The 20,850-nt window shown below is 28.9% G+C and overlaps 3 protein-coding genes across 4 annotated transcripts; 1 reads left to right on the top strand and 2 right to left on the bottom strand.

The window, feature by feature from the left end:
• Positions 1-123: 123 nt before the first annotated feature.
• LOC145740694 (bifunctional 3'-phosphoadenosine 5'-phosphosulfate synthase-like) lies at positions 124-12,076 on the bottom strand. 2 transcript variants are annotated; one of them, XM_082558523.1, is made up of 15 exons: positions 11,923-12,076; positions 8,789-8,900; positions 8,193-8,308; positions 7,688-7,807; positions 7,117-7,255; positions 6,037-6,155; positions 5,670-5,783; positions 4,846-5,025; positions 4,469-4,606; positions 3,984-4,072; positions 3,499-3,671; positions 2,703-2,845; positions 2,110-2,235; positions 1,746-1,882; positions 124-949 (listed from the first exon to the last, which is right to left on the bottom strand). In XM_082558523.1, exons 1-15 carry the CDS (start codon positions 11,992-11,994, stop codon positions 841-843), a joined length of 1,887 nt encoding a protein of 628 aa, XP_082414649.1. In that variant the 5' UTR covers positions 11,995-12,076; the 3' UTR covers positions 124-840. The 2 variants fall into 2 exon arrangements, with proteins under 2 accessions (XP_082414649.1, XP_082414650.1); XM_082558524.1 differs by lacking the exon at positions 11,923-12,076 and adding an exon at positions 9,380-9,465 and having other exon boundaries at positions 125-949.
• Positions 12,077-12,490: 414 nt separating this feature from the next.
• On the top strand, positions 12,491-17,975 carry LOC145752398 (deubiquitinating protein VCPIP1-like). Its single transcript, XM_082568681.1, has 11 exons — positions 12,491-12,649; positions 12,745-12,864; positions 13,025-13,155; positions 13,268-13,422; positions 13,653-13,828; positions 14,180-14,341; positions 14,693-14,970; positions 15,191-15,377; positions 15,803-15,966; positions 16,151-16,385; positions 16,533-17,975. The coding sequence occupies exons 1-11, from the start codon at positions 12,572-12,574 to the stop codon at positions 17,685-17,687; spliced, it is 2,841 nt and encodes a 946-aa protein (XP_082424807.1). The 5' UTR covers positions 12,491-12,571; the 3' UTR covers positions 17,688-17,975.
• A 173-nt stretch (positions 17,976-18,148) lies between these two features.
• On the bottom strand, positions 18,149-20,406 carry LOC145754985 (ATP-dependent RNA helicase DHX33-like). Its single transcript, XM_082571173.1, has one exon. The coding sequence runs from the start codon at positions 20,326-20,328 to the stop codon at positions 18,316-18,318; it is 2,013 nt and encodes a 670-aa protein (XP_082427299.1). The 5' UTR covers positions 20,329-20,406; the 3' UTR covers positions 18,149-18,315.
• Positions 20,407-20,850: the final 444 nt, after the last annotated feature.

The following is a 20,850-nucleotide window of genomic DNA, read 5'->3' as shown; positions in this document are numbered from 1 at the left end:
CAATGGTTTTAAAAATAAACAATTTGCTTTTAAAATGAAGCTAATCTAGCAATTGCCTAAACACATTTTGCAAACTGTAGAACCAGCTTCCAGAACTCTGTTTGTAAATTTACTGAATATTTATTGCCGAAAAATTACGTTTTTTTTACAAAAACTAAGCAACACCAGTTAAAGTAATACCATTTTTCAGAAACTTTTATATATAACTGGATCATATAGACTATGTACAAATGCATTAAACAAATTATAGATATCTTTCTGTCTATAACCTGTTGGTCTATAGACTTTTAACTAAGAGTAACGAATGCTCGAAAAGTACGATTAAGAAAATAAATAATAAAAAGCACCTTTTTCTAGAAAAAAAATTTGGCCCAAATATTACAAAATTTTGTTAGCATAAATTTAAGGTAATTTATGGTGTTGGTGATATTGTCGATAATTACCAAATTAAATATAAAATTTAAGCAACTTTTCAAACAGGTTTATAATATATATCAATATATTATAATATATATGAGAACACTACAACGTTTAGGTCAATGAAAACAATTGTCAAATTTCGTCTGTACCTCAGCAAAAAAGGATATTTACATTTTACATACAGGGTATATAGGTTATTATTACACAAAGATTACATACACATTATATAGTTAATTATATTCAGTGCAAGAGTAGTGTGCTACGGGGATAAAATTAGGTTATAATACAGCGGAAAAGTGTAATAATTTTTCTAAATACTTTTGCACTGCTTCAAAAAGAAATTTTTACAAAATTATATTTGTTTTTATGTAATTAAACAGATTTTAAATAAAATACAATTAAAACAATAGAAATTTACGTCTAGTTTGCTTTAGGTAGGGATTGATAGTATTCAACTAATACCTTCCAAGCTTTGGGGGCCATAAATCCCTCAGGTAAATTATCCCCCTCCCTAGCTGTTCGTCGCATTCTAAAAAAATAACAAATTTTTGAAATTATTTTGTTTATTTTAGAATGTCTTAGTATTTTAGAAAACATATACACAGTAAATGCCAATCAAATGTTTAAGAACAACATGCTTTAATTAATAGGTAATAGTTAGGCTGTTTCATAAATTCAACAAAAATTAAAAAATAGGAATTTAAATGTTAAACAAAAGTACCTCTAAAATGTACATAGTAAAATAAAATTTTGTTTCAAAAAACCCTAGCCCTATTTAGTGTACAAAATATTTTATTACCAAGTATTATGTTTATGTAAATTTATCTTCATAAAAGTATAATTTTACTATAGGAGAACACCTTTATCTATAAATAGACAAAACCTTACGAGAGTAATATGCAAATAAGACATTTAAACACAATCCATAACTTAAGGTTGAAACCAAAAAATAAACAAATAGTCGAAACTAAAAACTGTGATATCATTATGACAAAAACCAAAAAAAGGGAATATTTATATTTAAAAAATATTAAGGGAAAATTTTTTTTGAATACCTAGTAACAATATAATAATTTAAATATGAAAATAAAGAGTTTAACACGAAAGTTATATATATAATATGAAGTTTAGTGAACTATATAGATATGTATGTTTAATCTATAGGCTTATGAAATAAAAAAAAAACTGCTGTTTGCAGTGCTCAGGTGAATAATCATAGTCAAATATTCGTTTAAAATTGCAATCATATTACAATATATAAAAGTGCTGACCGTACGGGCAGGCTATCGACTAGTTAAAAAAATTTGCAATTTTATGACACTTACCTAGTTCCAGAAATAAATTCAAAATTATCGTGGTCTTTGGGATCATAGAAATCCATTTTCTTTAAAGTTTTGTTGTAAGCTGCAACCTTGAATGGAATAATTTCCAACTGGCTTAAACCAGGAGCCATTGTTAAAACCTGAAAAATTTGTTAAAAATTTTTTTAGAAAAAAAGTTTTCCGTGATAATTATTTTTTTAGATTGTTTAGTTAAAATTTAATATTAAAAAAAATAAAAAATGAAAAAATATATTAAAGTCTGGTTAGTCGCCTTTACCAAAAACAAATAAAACTTTTTTTTTATAGAAAAGCATTCATTTGTTTAAAAAAAAGAGGGCTTAAACTTTAATATATTCGTTTATTTTACCTCTCTGCCGTGACTGTGATTGTAAAGATCTCTCTTTTCTTCTGGATGGGGCATTCCCGCTGGGTCTCTACCTACGATGTAAAAGTTGGCTCCTGTGGCCATTCTAGCTTTAGCATGCCATTGAACCTAAACAAAATAAAAAAAATGTTTAATATTTTAATAAAACTGTAAAACTATATTTAAGATAGTAAAAAAAAAACATTTATTTTTTTTCACATTTATTTATCATTGATGTGGAAAGGTTAACTTTAAGACCTGAACATAGAGTAACATTAGTTACTCCGACCCAGTCTTGAGTTCCCTTTGGCAGTTTGGGATATTATCAAATATAATTGCCCGCCAATTATAAGCTGCTAATTAAGCAGCTCAGCAGGAGTTTATACTAGAGCAGTGGGGATCAAACCCAGGACCTATGTAGTGAAGACCAGTGTTCTGACCACTACATCATGCTGTCAGTGAAGTTAAGTATTTTGAAGAAATATGAAACATTCTTAATAAAAAAAATAAGCAATATATAAATGCAACTAATATTTAACTAAAAAACTAAAGTATGGGGCATTTTTTTTTGTTATAAATTGTAAACTACAAATTACCTCAGTTGGGCCAGCGTACATCATAGGAGAAGGGAAAATGGCAACAATGGTTGATTGAGGATCCAAAACTCCTTCTTCCAACACTGCAGAATGTTGCTTCATTCTCACGTCGAGTGGAACATCATCAGATTTTGTCCAACCACCTTTTTACAAAAAACAATAAAATTAGAAATCATTTACCAATTTAACAAAATACTAAGGTTTTTATAGTAATTTTAATAAAGTCTAAAAAAAAAACATTTTATTAGTTTTTATAAAACATAAAAAACTACTGCTAACATCGTTAAACTAGTACTCAATATTTGTTATGGGTTTTGGTTAAAGAAAAAACTTAATAAAAGCTTTAATGCCACATTAAAAATAGAATTTGTCACGTACTTATAATAAGATTTCTATAGTTCAACAGTTCAAAAAAATGCAATATATAAATACATTACAACTTTAAACGTTAAAATTACTTGAGGATAAGTATTTTTTTTCGGTTTTAAAAAATTAAAATTTTTTTAACTTTATTTGATGGCAGAAAGTAAACTTGGGTTTGGTGACCATGCCATAACATACTTAAAATCATTATGTGAACATTACTACTTTAGGCATGTTTTAAATCATTAAATTGAATTTGTCATTTTTTCCCGTCGCATTGTTGTAATATTAATTGTATATCGTATTTATTATTTACTTTTATCAATGTGTGAAAAACCAAAATAAATAAAAAATAAAAAAAATGGACGCAAAGACAAAATAAAATTTAAATAAAAAAAATTAATTTTAAAATTATTTTAAATTAAACCCTCACCTAATGGATGGAGTAGAAGCACAGGATTCTTGTAACCACGCGCGATAAGTTTTTGTCTGGTATCTTGCATGAGAAGGGCATGACCATTATGTACGGGGTTGCGAAGTTGGAAGGCAAACACGGCATCTGCTTTTATTTCTTTGAATTTAGCTTGGAGTTCATTTGGTGTTAATCTAAAATCAAGTTTATTAAAGATTGATAAGTTTATGTAAGCTTCTCTTTTAAAAACCATTTAATATGCAACCAAAATCAAGTACAGAATTATGTTTTTGTAAATTTTCTTGAAAAATATTCAAGTGTTGCATATCATTTGGATTTAGCTATTTTATTTTAAAACAGCAAATGACTAGGAATAATTTATTAAAACTTAGTGGATACGATATTACCAATGTATAGGTCTTTAAAATGGAGTTCACAACCAGGTTTCAAAATTTACTTCTACCTCTAAAATACGAAAACAAACCAAAAAATTCACATTAACAAACCTGTATTTATCTAAACCATCAGCCCAAGTTATTTTCTCCAGAACTTCAATATCACCTCCACAAAACCAATCCCCGCTCTCCATCACCATCTATTGACAATAAAAACATAATTAAAAAAATTACTACCTTTTAACACATTTTCACCTAAAAAAAGAACTACATAAAATTGTTTGAGAAATATAAATACTAATGTTCATAGTATAACAACTAGATTGTTACATTTTTTTGGAATATTGTTTATATTGAACATTTATTTGAATCAGAACTTTTTTAAAATTTAAATTAAAATCACATTTTCGTAGTTTAATTACGCAACAATTACATCATATTTTATAAAACTGGATTTTAAACTGAGCTTAGAACAATATACAACAACCACAACCTTTGCACCTAATAGGGCAAACAAATGCTTATAGTTGTTAATAAATAACTTTAACTCAAGGACTCAAAAATTCCCGAAATGAACAAAATGTTGCAACACTGACCTTGATGTAAGGATGACCTTTGTTGGACATGCCCCACTGCCTTGAACATCTTTCTTCTTTTCTGTGCTCATAAAATTCAGGGTCTCTCAAAATTGCTTTAATTTTGCCGTCATAGGATAAAGCAATTGCTGGGGCACCCTAAAATAATAAAAAATAAATTAAAAAAATGGATTTTAATTAGAAATACACAGAATCTATAGCTTTTACTTAAACAAAACAAATGTAACTTTTAATGGGTCAAACAACTTTAAAAAAATTTAGGATTATATTTTAATTTGGACAAAAATAAATACAACAATTTTAAAAAAAAACATTAGATTTGAAACTGTTAACAGCTTTGTCTTTGAATTTTTTATTAAAAAAAACCCAAAATCTACCTCCAATCTTTGCTTATCTTCACTATGTATAGGTAGTACGATTGGCACTGATTGATTGATGGGTTCCTTGTTGAGCAAACACCCAAAATGTTGGGATTGCAAGAATTGTTTTTCTCTCATAAAACCAGAAAGTGGAGTGGCCCATCCTTCTGACAGAACTTGAAGCCATTGTAAATCGAGCTGTGAAAAAAAATTTTAACAATAAAAAAAAAATAAAATGAAATTTTTTCGGGGATTCTTTTTAGTTATTAATTTGTATATAAAAATTTTAATTTTTAAACAGACTTAGGCCCTCACTGTGAATATAACTATCTAAAAATTTAGGCTAGTAATTTAGTATAACATAGTAAAAAAGTGCAATCAAAATACGAAGACTAAAATTATTTTTCTGTTTTGGATGGATTGATTTTATTTTTCTAAAAATACTAGAACAAATATTTGAATCCTTTTTATTATTTTACGAGGGTAGTTGTACTTATAATGGTAAAACTTTAAAACAATGATTAAGCTAATATTGACTTAGTGTAAACATATTACCAAAGAAATATAATTTTTAAAGAAATCAAGGCCAGTTTATGATAAAAAGGATTACATTAAAAGGTCAAATTAACAAAAACGTTTCAACTCAAGTTATAACTTGGTTTTAAAGGTTAATTATTGCAATAATTTAAACATAGTTAGTTATAAAGTGAGAATGACGAAATATACTAAAAAATCATATTTATTAAAAAAATCAGTATTTTTGAAGACTTAAAAAAACTAATGTTTAAGAACTTTAAAAAATGCAAAATTACCAACTAGGGGCCTGTTATAAATTATTTTACCTTAGTTATTTCCACTGCGGGTAAAGTTTCGGCGAATTCCCGGGATTCAGATAATTTGTTTGCTGGAGTGAAAAGTTCCTTAACTGGCATGTCAGTCTCATATGGGATGATATCCTGCAAAAAAAAAAAAAAAAAAATTATAAAGTGCCAAAAACTAAAAAAAGAAAAATAAATTTTTACCAGCAATTTAGTTCTAATTTCCAAAAAAAAAATTTAAGTAAAAATTACATTTTTTTTTAATTTTTGATGTGTTCTAAGCTAAAATTGTGAATTTATTCTTAAATTTTCTGTGTCTTGATTTATTTATCATTTTTTTAATTTTAGCAACTATTAAATATGTTACAATTAAAACAATTGCAGTTAATACCTTAGCAACTAGTTCCTTAACAACAGAGTTCATGCATTCTTGTACACTAATCTCTGCTGTTTTCACAACAACTTCTGGATCTTCTGGAGGTTCGTATGGTGAATCAATACCAGTAAAACCTAAAAAAAATTAAACTTGGTTTTAATTATTTGGTTTTTTTATAGTTTAGTTGTACTGGTAGTCTTTTATAAGACTAAGAAGGATAAGTTAACAGCCAATTGTTTTAAAAATAGTAAATATAAGTAAATTTAATAACATTTAGGTTTTAAAATAAACTAAAACATAAAATAACATGCTACCTAAATAACAACATATCAGGCAAAATTATGAACCAAAAAATGACTAAGCAAACTACGAAAATCTACATAATAAACACCAACTATTAACTAACTGCACATGCATTGGGAGGTTATAATGTTGGTACAAATGTCCAGGATCAATACCTTTAATAATGCCCTGCCTTGCCTTTTTGTAAAGACCTTTAACGTCCCTCCTTTCACATTCCTGTATCGGGGTGTCAACAAAAACCTCGATAAAAGGCAGGTTTGTGGAATTGTGGACTTTTCTTGCCCCATCTCTGTCCTATATTGCCATAAGTGACACGCAGTAGTGTTAGAATGGGTATTTAAAATGTTTTAAAAGTTTTGGAATGATTTGTTTGGTTAGGAGATGATTGATGATTTGTACTAATGCAGCATGCAAGCAAAAAAACTACATGCTCAAAAAAATCACATGCTTAAAATATAAAGGTTAAAAATCCAAGCATGTGACAAAGTTTTATTTAAATTATTTGTCTGAACTAAAGACTAACAATATATGTCACAAATTGATAATTATATTGCAACAATACTGAAGCTACTCACAGCTGTTTGCAATAGTACCAAAAAAAAGTAATTGTTTGAAAATTCACAAACCGATTAAGAATTAAAACATATGTGCTAAATAATATTTATCACAGCAATTTAAAGGAAAACTTTAAGACCTAACACCAGCAAAAGAAACCACAAGTGTTCATCAAATTCCACATGCACATGCGAAAAAAACTTCGAAAATTTTTGCAAGCTGGTCTATATATCTTACCCTTAATTTCTCCCTTTCTTGCTTTTTTGTAAAGCCCCTTTACGTCCCTCTTTTCACACACACCTAAGGGGGTATCAACGTAAACTTCTACAAAGGGAAGACCTGATTTATTGTGCACTCGGCGTGCACTTAAACGATCCTATTTTTGATAAATTAATGAACACCAATTAATAAAATTATTTAAAAATTATAAAATTATTTTAATTTTACTGGCATTTTTAAAATTATATTAGAATTTTTAGTAGGTTATAATATAATTATTAAAAAAATTGTTAATAAAAAAATTAATATTAATGGCAATTCGTTAAGTTAGACACTCTCTTAAATTATTTTTATAAATTAAGTAGAAGATGTTATAATAGCTATTATAAAATTAGAAATTAGTAGAGTACCAATTAATTAAACATATAATTAAACAAATTATATATAATTACAAAGATTAAATTACCAAAAAGGGTGAATATAAAGGACAGTCTTTAGGAATAACTTTAACAAAATATATTTAAAAACTTTATTTATATTTAATTTAAATTATTCTTTAACTTTTAACTTTTTTTTTTATTTGATTTACCTTCCTATAAGGTGAGATGAAAGACACGAGACACACAACTCCGGCATCTGCAAATAATTTTGCAACCTCTCCGATTCTTCGAATGTTCTCCTCTCTATCAGTGGGAGCAAAACCGAGATCCTAAATTTAAAAAATTAAATATTGTAAGGGGTCTTAAAATCATAATTTGTTTTTAAATAAATGCACGAAAAAGGTTTCGTATAATCTTTGATGAAAGTTATAGTGTCATGTTTTTAATACATAATAAAAAGGGTGCTTTTGCTAATAATATAAACAAACAAAATTGGTATACTTAAATTTGTATAATATTTTATAATTAATTAAACGTCTGTATTTTTTACAATTTTTTGTATAAAAGATAATACAATTATATCTTCGTAAAATATCTTTTTAAAAAAGATTTTAAAACAGGTATATACTTGTAAAAAAAAACAAGACCAAAATTTATGACGGATAAATTTTAACAATGGAATTTTTTCTTGAAAAAAAAAATTTAAATTGTTACCTTATTTAAACCGTGCCTGATATTATCACCATCTAAACTGTAAGCAGGAATCCCTTTCGAACACAAATATTCTTCGAGTTTCATTGCAACAGTTGTTTTACCTGCACCGGATAAACCTGGAAACAAAAAAAAAATAAATTACAGGAAACATCATCTATGCACAATCACAATACATTCAGTGTAGTACATATTGCTGGGAAAAGGACATTTTAGGTGGTTATCATATAGATAACATATGGTAAAATATTGGGACTGTATATCTGTATTTTACATTTGAAATGTACTTAAGTACCATTACATGTCATGGTAAAAACTTATACTGGCAACATTTTAATTGTTTAACCACTGAAATTGTTCAAGAGATTTTTATGTGGGTGGCAACCATATGTCTGTCACTTAGAATTTTCTAGAAGTTTAATAATTCCTATAAATACTTTTGTAATTAAAATGTGTAAAGATGTATTTAAAAAGCAATGAAAAAAACTTTTAGATTACTTGTAATTTGCAGTATGCACTAATTCTTTCTCGTATTTTACAGTCCTAATTTTTTTTTTTTTTTAATTTAAAAATAAGGATTAAATTTAACCAAATTTTACCTGTAAACCATACAGTACACCCTCTGAACCCCCCAGCTTTACCCATAACTTGTCCTCTTTTGTCTCGAGAGACATGGTGTTGTTGCATAACAATGTTGGTCGACATTGGTGGCTAAAAAAATAAAATTTAAACATTAAAAAATGTCTTTAGAAAACCATTTTAATATGTTTTATTATGTTAGCAACTATATTTAAAAAAATGGTATTTAAAATCAATCCATTTTATACATGTTTTTATCAGTTGTTAAGTTAAATTTCAAGTTAACATATTTTTATCAGTTATTAACATAACATATTTAAACATAGTTTATTTGATTTAACATCAGGAGTTAGCATTAATATTATGTTGTATGATAAATTACATGTACTAGTAAATGTAAAACATAACTTTTCAACTTTTAACATTATATATTACCACAAATATTACTAGATCAGTAGACCAAAACAACTAACAAGTCAGTACAAAAAATATTTAAGAAATAAATAAAAACCTCTTTTTTTTTGTAAAATTAGTACAAATTTTAGATATCACATTAAATTTAGATATCACATTACAGGAAATCACATTATTTAAGTTATTATTGGACTTACCGGATTAGCTGCTGAACTCATTTTTAAATGATATATAATTTGTAAAAATTTAAATTTAAAACCTGATTTTTAATTTACCAATTTCTAAAAACACAGCAGGAAATTAGTTAGATTTTAAAATACATTTAAAACGTATTAATAGGCTTTCTTTTATGTTAATTAACGCAGTTTTAATGGTGTTATTTTTGATAATTTACTAGTACTATCAAAGCATTTACATTGTTATTATAAAACGACGTTGTAATGTGTATTGAAAACGTTAATGTCTTTTTCACGATTTGGCGATTTTGAAAACTAATTTTTAATATATTCATTAATTAGAATCTTATTTTAGAACAAAACTATTCTCTGAAAGGCTAAAAAAAACTTTCCTTTATAACGACACTAAAATGTAAGCAATTTTGTTGTAACAATGATCTATATTACAACATTTTTCTTGAAATGGTCTTGTCTTTTATAGGTAACCGGTCTTACTAAATACGAGACTATATATCTAACAGATAGAGAGAGAGACACGCACGACGAAATTACGAGAAAACAAGTTTTTCTTTTTTCGAAAATTCCACGTTGCACACTACGATAACGATAAATCGTTTTTACGCATCGAAGGCTGCTTGGCACTAGAACAAAATTGGCTACATACCCTAAACACACCCAGCTAAATTGCTGACGTAACGATTGAGCAACAAAATGTGATTCAGCATTATGATTTTGCATAATTTAACACACTACAAAAACCAACAGAATTTTAACTTCAAGTGCTGGTGTACATGGTACGCTGCAACCTGCTTCTAAAATTAACCAAAAAATGACGAATTATAAATCTCTAAAACACGCGTCATCTTTTTAGGAAACATGGCCTGGAGATAAATTAAAACAAAACCGGTTGGAAACAGGTTATTGTGAAATACTCGAATACGCACAACCCGAAAAATACACGGTGAAGTGTTGTTCATATACAGGCCTATACAAACAAATTCAAAAACGAGTTTTAAAAATTAAAAAGAACCAATACACCCAACCAAATTCATAGAACGTAAAGGTACCTATAAAGAACGTTATAAATCACGTAAATGACAAAACTTCGAGTATATTACGTAAAATTATATCACAAAACGTCATATTAATAACGCCCTTTTTAACATTTTTTTTTGTTCCCGTAATCATAAAATTAGAATTTTGTATGACATTTGTGCGGTGACGCCCTATGGGTTATAACACGTAATATATGACGAAAATGTACAAGGGCTACTGGGAATAAACGAAATCTAGTGAAAAATCTTTTAAAAAGGATGTTGAAATAGGTTTTACAAACGCCTAAGTACGATAGAGAAAAGACTATGCCGGTACAATGTAAATACTGGTTTTGTTGACCATGCAAACAACTAACTAGGGCTGTCGACGTGGCAAATTTCAAATTTAAATCACGTTATAAAATTAGAAAATAAAATTAATTCACACATTTTTCACTCCTTACAAATTATAATGTCAAAAAGTAAAAAATCTCAACTTTAAAAATATTTAGGCAAATATAGCTTGGTTTATTAATAGTAAACCGGATGAAAATTGTAATATAAATAGCTTACTTATAGTGTTAAGCATTTCTCATTTTAATTAACAAATATTGAGTTAGGCTCAAGGGCATACTTAAATTGGATAGTCTCACATTCTTAAACCACAATGATTTTATAAATTTTGTTTTTCCAAATTTATGTAACACATAATGACACATGCAACTTTCAGTTTGTTTTATATGTTTACAATTTAGTAATAAGTTAACATATATGGGCTTGAAGTTAAAACCAAATTATTTCAAAAGTCTTGCATCAGAAAAAATATGATGATATGTATTTCATTTTTAGAGAAAAACTTTAAAGTTTTACAATTTGCCTAATCACTATATATTTAAGATAAATTAAGCATTTTTTGACTTTTTTAAAAAACAATACAGATAGAATATCAAAAATGGTATATGCCTTTAAAGATTGAAAAAAAAATAAAGCTAATTATTTAAATTTGCTACATTGAAAATATATATATAATTAAAATACATAAACTAAAAAAAAAATTTTTTGTTCGTTAAAATTTTATCAATAATAAACTTTAACTTTTTTTTAACAATACCACACTAAGCACATGGTTTAAAACCTTTAACATTACTTTTAAAAATTTTTTTTGTAAAACCTAATGTTAGTACATGACTAGCTAATCTATTTGTTCAGTTCAATATATCAGATTTTTTCACTATCAGAATGACATAATGGCAAACTGTTTACATAGTGGCATGACTTTTTAAAATAGATTTAAACTTTCACCTATATTAAATTTTGATAAATCATTTAAGTAATATCTGATGACATTAATATTAAACAGTTAAAAAAATAACAGATTAAAAGTCAACACTAAAATATATTAAGTAATCTAAAATGTGTTAATAAACACTTTAATACAAACTGCGTTTCGTTAATTTTATTAACTCGTAAAAAAAAACATTTTTTTTAGGTGTGAAAATCAAAAAATAATTTTAAGATTTTGACAGTTACCTTTTCATCATCATTTTTAGGTTTGTGGTCTCCAGCGTTGGACCCAGCTTTGCTTGTACAGGCACTCATCATATAATTAAGTTAGTTTGTATGTGTGTATAATAAAAAACACAAATAATTTAATAAAAACGTAATTTTTGTTCAGAAAATTACAGTGGAATGGTAACTGTCAATCAATTTCTTAAAGTTTGTCGCTACAGCGAAAACTATAGTCATGACAAACATTACTTTGTGGTGAGCGCCACCTAAATAATAATTTTTATTTTTAGGATATTTTAAAACTTTTATTTTACAAAAACAGCAAATGGATTGGTATTAAAAAAAAGTTTGTATTTATATATATTTAGATAAACAAATATTTAACTTGGTTTACAAGGGATCATTAAAAAACTTTTGTTAACTATAAACTTATGTTAAAATATATAAGTTTTTAATCAACTTTGGTTTAATGATTTTTTATATTTGTAGATAAAAAAAATACATAACTGGAAAAGTTTTTGTTGAAATAAGTGAATCCCCGAAAAATGCCCAGCGCCTTGTTGTTGTTGGGTTGCAAACCGTGGGGAATTCCCTGGAAATTAACGACAGTTTCGCTAAGGCAGCAATATTAACAATTTTGCAAACAAAATATTGCTAAAAATTGTTAAGTATGGAACTAGAGGAAAATAAAAACGAACAGACAACGGAAGAAATTCTTTGTGGACAATGCCCAGATGAAGTTTGCCAAGTAAGTAGACAGACTAATTAAACAGTAATCATAACTAATAAATATTATAAAGTGTTTATCAGAAACGGTTTTTATCCTTCGTTTAATATTTACAGAACGAACTGTATTATTTAAGTAACCAGGAGAGCATAGCCTGTTCCAATTGTGGCCAAAAACATGGCCAAGAAGACCTATTTAATGTTAGAGAAGTGGAAAAGGATTTAATTCCTCAACTTGTAAGTAAACCAAATTAGATTTAATATTTATGGAATTCAACTTGGTATATTTAAAGGCACTGTGATGTATCAATATTATGAACACTTATGTTTGTTGATTGGGTCAAGTTATAAGTTAAATTTTATGTGATAAAGTCCTTTTTTGTAATTATTTCTACAGCTTCCCCAATTGCTTAAAACCATGAAGTCTGAAAGAAGTATGGATTTAGTGAAAGTTCTTGGACTTTCTAATTATGATTGCAAACTTATTTCACCATTGCTTACAAGTTATGGAATGGCTAAATCTGGAATGTAAAAAATATTAACAAATAATACAGTCGCATTGTTTTTTAATTAAATTAAAGCTGCATACTTTCAACCTGCTATTTTTGTGTGAATTAATTTCAATCTTAAACTTATTTAGTGCAAAATTGCTGACTGATCTTGGGCATAATGAAATTATTGATTGTGGAAAAGTTTTGGGAAATCGAGGTTTTAATATTTCACCAAGACATTTAAACATTGAAGGGTATGGAAGAGACAAATCTGGCAGCGTTGAATACTTGAAACCCTTCCTAGGTAAAGTAATTACTATCAAAGACTATTTAAATTGATTTTTTGGGTGCTTTTTGTCCTTAGAATAAATTTGTTTTTTTTCCCAGGGATAATTAGATAAAGAAATCTTAATGTGGCTTTAAATTTGTCTAATGAAATGTAGAGTTTAGTGTGATAAAATATTTTGAACTTGAAAAAATTGGTTATGTCATTTGAAAACTTATTTTTTTATAATTACAACAAATTTATCGTAGATGTGGTGAAGACATTTAACAACAACGAAGAGAGACTTGTTCCTATTCATGTTGATGGTGATGGACATTGTTTAGTTCATGCAATATCTCGAGCTTTGATAGGGAGAGAATTATTTTGGCATGCTTTAAGAGTGAACTTACAACAGCATATCAAAAACCACAAGGACCAATATATTGTAAGTACCGGCAGCATGTTGTAGTGGTAAGAACACTTGCTACCACCATAAGGTTGGGGGTTCAATGCTCACTGCTCTCATGCTGTAGTGCCCTTAAGTACGGCACTATAAATGTATGAGTTCCTACTGGGCCAACACTTATATAGAAGTTTAATTGTCGAGCAATTTTAATTTAACATTCCAAATTGCCGAAAGCAACTTAAGACTGGGTCGGAGTAACACCTTCCCTTATCGAGGATAAAGATATTATAAAAAAAAGTTCTCAAAAAAACCCTGTTATTAATATTTTGATTTTTTACCTTACCCAAATTTTTTAAACGAAAAAATATTTTTAAATTTTTTGTTTCTTAGGAATTGTTTAAAGATTTTCATGATGAAGATGAATGGAAAGAAATAATAGAAGAAGCTTCCCCTTACAGTTCAGATAACCTTACCCTTGGGCTCGGGAATATTCATATCTTTGCTTTGTGCAACATTCTTAAAAGACCAATTTTACTGATCGATACTTTAGAAGTAAAATTACATCTGATAAAAACAAAAAATAAATAAAATATTGTAAAAAAAAATAAACTGCCCCAAATAGTGGTCAGAACACTTTCTACACTACATGAGGTTCTGGGTTTGATCACCAGAGGATCTCATGCTGTAGCACCCTTGAGTAAGGCGATATAAACGGTATGAACTCCTGCTGAGCCAGCACTTGATCAGCATCTTAATTATAGAGTAAATATAATCTATAATACCAAAGACTGCCAAAGCCTCTATGTTTAGGTCATGGAGTCAACCTTAAAACATCAAGAATAAAGACATGAAAAAGCAGTGTAGTAAAAGTATTTTAAAATATGTTGCTGAATTTTTTTTTAGACGATCAACAATGCTGGGGACTACACTGCTCTATTTGTACCAGTTTTTACTGAGCCCGACGACTGCAAAAACAAATCCCCACTCTGTGTAGCTTGGAACAGTGGTGGTTACAACCACTTTGTACCATTAGTTGCAGTTGAGGGTTTCGATCCTCCAAAAATACCAAAGGATTGTTTACCCAAATTATGGGGTATCACAGAAGAATATGGAAATAAGTATTTGGAGTATAACGAGGATGGAAGTTTGACTGTTGCTTGTGGACAAAAATTAAAAGAAAGGTTGAGTTTTAATGACAAGATTTATAACTTTATATAATATGGATTACTGTCATATCACAGAAAACCATTTACCAAAACCATATATCCAAAAAAAATTTTACTAACAATAATATATTTTCTATTACCCCTTTTTACCTCTTGTACTTTAACACATCGCATTAATAATTAATGCCATAGTCTCAATTTAAACTTGACTTAATAATAGATTATTCTTTTTTAGTTATCTTCAAAAGTTAGTCCGGGCAATAACAGTAAAATTTGAAGAGATGCATTTGGTGTCTGCAGCACTGGTAGCAAATCATTATCGTTATGAATATTGTTCGTCTTATTCTTTAGGAGTACAACCTCATGTTATGATTCAGAGGACAGGTGATGCTGTTTATAAGGAGAGATTATTTGTATGTTTGGTAGGTTACATTTTTTTTCGTGTATATCTTTATCCTCGATGTGGAAAAGTTGAATGCGTTCATACCATTTATAGCGCCTTACTCAAGGTGGCTACAGCGAGAGCAGTGGGGATTAAACCCACGACCTCATGGTGGTGTAGCAAGTGTTCTTACCACTACACCACGCTGCTGGTTAAAACATAAGTATCTTATTACCAAAACATTACAGCATGGACATTCTATTGCTAAATAATTTTACAAACTGCTGGTATATACATTGGCAACAATTTGGTAATTTCTACATTACCCTTTGCTAATAAAAGTCAAAATTAGAATTATGATAGATCTTATACCATTATGATATTACTTATAACATTGGGATAACTTGTATTACCATTATCCATTGTCGAGATTTCGTGATATATTCTTAATTTTATGTATTATAGAATTGTAAGGCCATTAAGGAAGTAAATGTTCCAGAACTTTCTCTAATGAAAGGAGGAAGTTTGTATGAAATGTTAACTGAAAGCTATGAAAATCCCAAACCAAACAATGAATACTCCTTTCCACATAAAAACATCCGATGTTATTATGACCAGGAAAATGACAAGTAAATTTGCCAATTATTTAAAAAAGTATTTGTAATACAAAATAAAAATTGTATTGCCTAGATGTATAAAGACTATCACATACTGTGGCAAAGTTATTAAAGATGTATAAACTTAATATTTATCAAAAATTGGTTAACTTAATTTTTTTTGAAATATACCAATTCTTACATTTATTTAATACAGGCTTGTTATATTTACTTGCCCTTGCAATTTCTGTGAAAGGTTCTCTATGAGAGTTGTAAACAGTAATGGAAAGCCTAAGTATAGAAATGGAGATCCCACCGAAACGAACACAACTCTTTTAACTGCCTGCGGTTGCGGCAAAAAACATTTCTGGAACGGGAAAGAATATGACAACCTTCCGAAATGTTTTTCAATTAATGTACAAAATAATGAGGAAGATGTTAAAGCTATCGATGTTCGTGAAAATTAAAAAATAAAAACAAATTTATTCATGAAATTTAGTAAAAAAATAGTAGTTCTCTAAAAAATTATTTTTGATCTTAAAAACTTTTGGTTCATAGCTGCAGGCTTTTTATAATTATTAAAACTTAATTGTTTGTAGATTACCTGGTTTTATGGAGATACTAACAAGGAACTAAACAGTGACCTAAACAAAATGATTGATGACATCATCGTCTCCCATTTTCCTGATGTAACTGAAACAGATGATTTGAGAAAAAATATCAAATCTCAAATGTTGGAAAATGTTCCAGGAGATTCTAATGAAAGTTTCACACCTAACTTAACTACAAACTTAACCAACAAACACACCACAGAAGATAATACTGTCACTGTCCACAGCAAATCACATGCTAAAGAATCTGGCCTTAAGTTGGAACCAACGATTGTTGATATTAAACTAGTGACAGAAGACTACCAAACAGAAGAAGAACGAAGTTTAAATGAACAAAATCCAAAACTTCGTATCAAAATTCTTGTACAAAATCAAAAGCCTATAACCGAGAATGTCGACTCTGATGTAACGATTAACGAAATTCAGTCAATCATTTTTAAGAAGTTTAACATTGCTCCAGAACTACAGATATTAAAACAAGGATACCCACCAAAGCGTTTGTGTGAAAATGAGAATGGGTGCTTGAATCTACAAAGTGGGGACTCAATTAAAGTTACAATAAAATCAGAAACTTCTAAACTGCCTTTGAATTCACAAGCATTTAATCCAATAATTGGTGACTTCCTTCCAAAAAAATTGTCAAATGTAGTTAATGCAAATGCAGCTTTAACCCAAGCCTTAAAGCAAGAAAAACAGATGCAAGTAGAAAGTGGTTATGCTAGTATGTGGGACTATGCAATTACCAAACCAGAACTTTTCCAACCGGGCGGGGTGTTCTACGAACAGTTTAAACTTGACATTGGATTAAAACATCGAAATCATTGTCAACTTCCTGATTTTGCTGGCAAAAAGTTTCAGTACAACGAAGTGCAAGATAGAGTTGAATTATGCCTTGAACCACATGCAGGACACTATCCGATAAACGATCAAGTCCAGGAAATATTTGACAAATACTCCAAATCAAATGAAAGCTCAATTTTATCAGATTTTCGCGCGTTTAACGTAGCGCCAGGACCAGGTTTTCGCATCTTGAACGAAGAACCTGCAACTCTTACTGATGAAGAAAAACAAGACCAAAAAAATCAGTTATCCAGCATCATGAAATCACTTTACAAAACAAACCCAGAAGATTCTAAAAAGTAGTTCCAATAGTAAAGATATTATTATCAATTCCAGTCCAATTAAAAACTAACATTTCTTTCAAATTTTATATATATAAGTTTATAGTGAACCGTCCTTTATGTAGCCTTTTAAAAACAATGAATAGTAAAGATGTAATAACAAACATTTTATGCGCTTTTCGCTTTTTAATTGCTCTATGCGAATTTTTTTCTTATTTTTTTTATAATTTATATATGTGTTATAAAAACACTGTCTTCACTTATTATTTTTGTAAATATATTTTCTGTAAATAAATTTTTTATACTTTGATTTAAATATTATATTTAGAGATGGATTTGTGAATATTTAAGCCTAAACCTGTTTATCAAATAAACTTAGAAAAAAAAATTCATTAATATTTGATTTACTGTTAGTTAAAAGAAATTCAAAAATTTGACTAAAATATATAAATCTAAAAATGACCACCGAAAATAATAGGTAGAAATAAAAAAGAATTTTATATAACCACAATGTTAAATGTTAAAAAATTTGAAACAAATGGGACTAAAAATTAAAAAAATGTAACTTATTTTAGGCTGCATAGACTAAAACAAGTACAAAAGATTACAGCCAAAACTTTAAAAAATTTACTAAAAAAACACACAAAAAATTAACGCCTACCCTTTAATTTTTTATGAAAATAATCAGGGGCAGCATTATAAAACCAATCTGGATCTACAACACATAAGTCCCTCATAAAACATTTCGAAGTGTGGATTAATTCCTTATACACAACATAAGCTGGTTTAGACTGAAACAAGCAAGATGAAGGATGGATGTGAACTATTTCGCTCGAGTCTATTGCTCTGTAGTTTCCATTCATTTGTAACTCAGCTGAATTCGAAAATAAAGCCGCTGCCATACATTTTCGAAGAGCCGCCATGTCTCGTTGCGACGAGGTTATAACGACATTTGCTTTTAAACATAAATCGCGTAATTGTTTTCTAATGTCCATCACAGTTGACATATTCCGGTGATTAATATAATTATCCATGCACCAAGTTTTGCTTCCCTTATTTTGCTTAAAAGCTCGATAAATGTTTAGCAACATCACAAAGTCACCTTCACTAGCTGTAAACTTCAGGTGCCTTGATAAGGCCTCTTCTCTCTTACTGTGAGGAGTGTATTTAACACTTTCCACTGAGAGCATTGCCACAAGGCTAATAATTTCTTCCACACAGTTAAAATCCACAGAAAGAATTATCGCTTTGGCTAACTTTGGTTCAAGTGGAAAAATCGCCATCTTTCGACCAAGTGCTGTTAGCTTAAACATGCCATGTTCATTTTCGGTTACCGCTCCTAATAATTTTAATTCAACAAACGCTTTATTTAATGCTTCACCAAATGGGGCATCAATAAAATCAAATTTTTTGATATTTTCAACTCCAATTGCAAGTAGTTGTAGAATCACATTACTGACATTACACCTCTGAATTTCAGGTACTGTGTTTACTTTTAACTTGTCAAAATCGTCTTCAGTGTAAAGCCTGTAAACAATTCCGGATCTTTCTCTACCAGCACGACCAGCACGCTGCCAAGCTTGAGCTTGAGAAATTGGTTGAATGGATAACAAATCAAGCCCGGTCTTAGGATGAAAACTTTTTGCTTTGACCTTCCCAGAATCTATCACAAATTTAATCCCCCGAATTGTAACAGATGTTTCGGCAATGTTAGTAGATAAAACTACTTTTCTACATTCACTTGAAGTTTGTTTAAAAGCTTTTAATTGTTGATGATGGGGCAGTGAGGCATAAAGTGGACATAAAACCAATTTGGGTAAATCCGGAGACAAACTTAGGGAAATATCCTTGATAGTTTGCATCATCGATTCTATTTCCTCTTGACCCGTTAAAAACACTAAAATGTCGTCTTTTGCCGATTCCTCTTTATGGATCTGGAAAATTGTAACTAATGTTGCTAGAAGATAATCACTTTGTGATGTTGCAGTATATTGAATTTTAATTGGATGCAAACGGCCTTCGATATATAACACAGGTGCATTATTAAAATATTGTGAAAAATGGTCTACATCCATTGTCGCCGACATGATAATAAGTTTAAGTTCAGGAAGGTTTGACAACTTTCTTTGTTTTTGAGCATTTTTAACAATACCAAACAACACATCTGTGTGTATTGTTCTCTCATGTGCCTCGTCCAGGATAACAATCGTGTATTTCTTTAAAAGTTTGTCCCCTATGGCTTCTCGAAGCAACATACCGTCAGTCATGTATTTTATTTTGGTTTGAGCTGTGGTGCAGTCTTCAAATCGAACACAATACCCGACCTTTTGTCCTAACTCCGAATTCATCTCTTTAGAAACACGCTCGGCAATTGTTATCGCCGCAACTCTACGCGGTTGAGTACATGCAATAACGCCATGTTTTGAAAGCCCAGCTTTAAGTAAAAATTGGGGTATTTGGGTTGTTTTACCACTGGCAGTTTCTCCTATTACGATACAACTGTTCGATTTTTTTACTTCTTCAATAAATTTTTGCCGCGCTGAAAAAATCGGCAGTTGTTGGTGATTGTTCTCGAATTGAAAACCATTTTGTTGTTTGTGATTTTGGTCCCTTGAAAAACTATTTTCACGTTTTCTCTTTTTAAAATTAGCTGGCTCTTTCATAATTATATTTTTTCGATTATCAAAAGATAAATATAACAACCCTCTCTATAAATAAAGTATTGAAACGAAGTTTTATTACTATATACTAACAACCTACAGAGAAATTTGTCACGTGTATAAACAATTCATAATTAGAGAGATGTTTTATATGCAGAGTTGCCAAAAAAAACGTTTCAAAATATTTATTTGCAAAATTTTTTTTTGAAAAAAAAATATTACACTTTATATGTGTATGAGGCAGCGTAAGCAATAGTTAATGGAATATTTTTACATTGCTTTAGGATTTTTGCGCTGCCTCAAAATATCTGAAAATATTAATTTGTATATAAATATAATTTTACGTAAATATTTTAGACGATACAAAATAGTAATTTTACATATTAAGGACTGTAAAGAATAAATACACATAAGCAACTAAGCGTAGAGGTTTCTAACATTTGTTACGACTAAAAGACATGTGTGTTAAAATGTATTTATATATGTAAGTAATCAACTTAAGTTAAAAAAAGAACTATTTCAATG

Source organism: Corella eumyota, chromosome 1, assembly GCF_963082875.1.
Source record: "Corella eumyota chromosome 1, kaCorEumy4.1, whole genome shotgun sequence".
Lineage (NCBI taxonomy): Eukaryota > Metazoa > Chordata > Ascidiacea > Phlebobranchia > Corellidae > Corella > Corella eumyota.
This window is presented reverse-complemented; position numbering and strand designations above follow the sequence as displayed.